The 3,408-nt window shown below is 35.3% G+C and overlaps 1 protein-coding gene across 3 annotated transcripts in view; it reads right to left on the minus strand.

The window, feature by feature from the left end:
• Nucleotides 1-1,862: 1,862 nt before the first annotated feature.
• The window catches only part of LOC107701742 (mitochondrial fission regulator 2-like), a 12,692-nt gene continuing 11,146 nt past the window's right edge, over nt 1,863-3,408 (minus strand). For all 3 annotated transcript variants that reach the window (XM_016503842.1, XM_016503845.1, XM_016503844.1), the window contains one exon: nt 1,863-2,647. In XM_016503842.1, coding sequence (XP_016359328.1) covers nt 2,603-2,647 — 45 coding nt within the window. In that variant the 3' untranslated portion in view covers nt 1,863-2,602. The remainder of the gene's footprint in view (nt 2,648-3,408) is intronic.

A 3,408-nucleotide genomic window follows, 5' to 3' on the forward strand; every position in this document is an offset into this window, starting at 1 on the left:
ATCCTTAAGCGCCATCAAGTGGTTCTTTGACTCGTTTTTGTTCATAAAGGTTGTCAAGCACAGTATCTTCATGTAACTTCATGAGTCTGTACTTTACCTTTTTTATTTATTATACGTGGAGTTAAGAGCTCATATTAATATGGAATACGCACTTATTTGTATTTAAAAAACTCATTACATAGACAATTAAAATATTTACTGCATAAAAACGGGAAAAATATTTAAAAATCTATTACAAAAATATCTAAAAAAATTTATGTATATACATATATGTATGTGTGTGTGTGTGTGTGTGTGTGTACGTTCCCTTAAACACTCAATATCAATTTTAATGTAAAAACCTGATGAAGAAAAAAAAAAGAATAGACTTTCTATTCAGTTTGCTACATGCTATTGCTAATCAGTAATGAATTAAAAAAAAAACGCCCACGAATGTTATGAAGAGAAATATAAATGTTCAAAGTTTTGACAAGTTTTAGTAGTATGCTAGCAAATTTATGGCAATTTAACAGTTTTGTGCCAACTTTTGACAAAACTCAAATTTTGAAACAATGAAAACAGAATTGTGATTTTTGTCCCCTTCCAAACACTCAAACCATCTTACATTGTTCAACATCTCTGAGGGAAAGCAAATAGCCACCTACAAAATGATCAACCAACAGATGCGGGCTGTGGTCAGGGTTGTCATTAAAAAAAAAAAAAAAAAAACTGTATTAACAAAAAGGGGAGGGAAACACATCATCACCCTCCTGACAGTTTCTGTGAGCCTTGAGAACAAACAAACATGTGTAACGGAAACGTGGGGGCATTAAATTTAGTCCACAAGTTTCTCATTAGAGCAGGTGCATTTCTAAAGATAAACAAAAATAGAAAGCATTCGCCAGATATAGCAGTGGGGGAGAGATTTTACACTACAATATTCCACTCTGAACACCCTCCTGTCAGGCCAACATCACATGTCTGACGGAAGTAAAGGATCAATCAGATTTTCAGCATGTAACCATTTCCTGTCTCGGTAGACCAGCATATCCTCTCCATGATAACCTTTAGTGATTGGAAGGATGTGGTTTACAGACACAACACATTGCAATTATTCCATCAAACCCACACACAGATACACTGGGCCTGACAACAACAGTGTAAACATATACTGGTGTGTGGAGGCTGTTAGGTCAGGGTCAAAGGCACACACAATGCACATTCAGTGCTTCATACAAAAAGGTTTCATATGCATGTAAGCTTTAATGCATTTAATGCCTTTTCATTGCTGCTATTGCTGCTTTATCTTTATATGGCAGGAAGAACAGTGATAGTATGCCCCTTCATAATCATAGAACTTTTCATACAGAAAAACAGAAAAAAATTATAATTTCTTTCATATTTTAAATATTTTACATTTTATTTTTAAAGTTTACTTCTGAGCATTCAGCTTAATTAGATATGCAATTAAAATTATTAAAATAAATTATTGAAAAATGTATTAAAATGACATCGCCAAACATTATTGCAACATATACTCTTTCAGGGCGATACAGGACACTGTCAGGGTTTATTTTGTGATAATTAATAGCTGCTTGCACATTATCCCGCTTATTATTATCCCACCAAATAAACAAATAATTTAATTAATTACAATTAAGTTTTAAATTATTTTAATTGAACTTTTATATTATCTTGACATTTCCTCTACAAAAAAAAAAAGTCCATTACAATGTATAAAACAATCAGCCAAGAACTGCAACCATTTTACGGAAATATAAATACTTTAGTGCTCTGAGGTCATTTTCACTACAACTGATAACTGAGACGCAAAATGGCGCCAATTGCATATATATGAACGAAGAGATCACAAAATAAAAGATGTGTGTAGCATCAGTTTCAGTTACCTGGATAAGGATATATATACACATGTATACAAGAAATCAGGAAATCAGACTGCTGGATGGTGCAACTAACCAGTCAGAATTAAGTATTCCATACAGCTGTATAATAAACTAGATTATGCAATAGCACACACTTTGAACATATCTGAAAGGCTTATAACTTGTTTATTGCTTCTGAATATGATACTGCATTTGCGCTTTGTAGGAAAGGATGAAAATACGGGAGAAATATGGATGAACAAATAATTAGCAAATCAAGTGCCATCAAGTTCGAAACTTAGACTGATATTTTGTTCAGAGAACTTGTTAGTTCAACTAGGCTTAAAAAAAAATCTGTATAAAAAAAAAGAAGCATTGCATAGATCACACCATAATTATATACAACATTGGTGGCTGAAAGAAACTGACCTGTAGCATTATAAGATTAAGAATCTTACAATTAATGCCATCCTGTCTCAATACTCATAACTAGTCATTCACAATTAAGAAGCCCATTGTACATAATATTTACAAATAAAAATCAGCATGTACAAAAATTATGATGTATGCACATAAATCTCAAAAACATGCACAGTGTACTCAGATGGAGGCCCATGTGATTAATTCAGAGAGAAAGGGGAAGGAGAAAGAGAGACAGTGCAACCAACATTAAAAATAAATATGTCTGTCACATCAGTCCATGACACAACTTTGTTCCTGAAAGACTTTAAGGTTGAGGGTCAAAGGTGAATGCGTCCCTGGCTGCGTCTGGAGTGAGGGAGAATCTGTAAACCAATACAACACTAAAGTCACAACAGCACACAAAGCATTCTCATTAAACTTTATAGCAAAACATCAAGGCTTCTATCCAAGTACTGTCTAGTAGTGCTAGAAAACAAACACAGGTGTAGTAACATTTTGGAAAGTGGGGAAGAAAATCTCAGAGGAAGAAGACCACAAGTATTTCATACTTCACACACACACACACACACACACACACACACACACACACACACACACACACACATATATATATGTTCCGAAGTGAAGTAAACTTCAACGGATTTCCCCTGCTCAGGGAGTAGGGAGCAATGAACACTGTGTAGGGATCATATCAATCGGAACACAGTTCATGCACGTAGCTCACTTCTAACGAGCTAGTGCGAGGACTGGATTAACCGCTGGGCTACATCATGTCATTCACCGGTGAGAAAACTTTAAAAGTACTACAATACCACGAAGGAAGATCGGGTTGTTGATGTTGGTCTGCCATTCTCGCTCTGTCAGCACAGCGTGCGTGAACGAGCTGATGACGTATCCTGTCTGCGCGAACCCGGTGCGCAGAGGTATGTTAATACATACATTGACAGGCAGGTAGGAAAGCCAATTAAAACTCTCGGACCGAGCGTTTTGATTGGACGAACATTTCTTGGTCCTACGCCTTCCACAGAATATATAAATACAGATAAATACATTTAGACCACTTAACTTAATGATTGCTATCGGGATGTGAAGAGACTTTCAACCAGCATAACAAAAAATGTTT

Source organism: Sinocyclocheilus anshuiensis, unplaced genomic scaffold (genome assembly GCF_001515605.1).
Source record: "Sinocyclocheilus anshuiensis isolate Anshui unplaced genomic scaffold, SAMN03320099.WGS_v1.1 scaffold1658, whole genome shotgun sequence".
NCBI lineage: Eukaryota > Metazoa > Chordata > Actinopteri > Cypriniformes > Cyprinidae > Sinocyclocheilus > Sinocyclocheilus anshuiensis.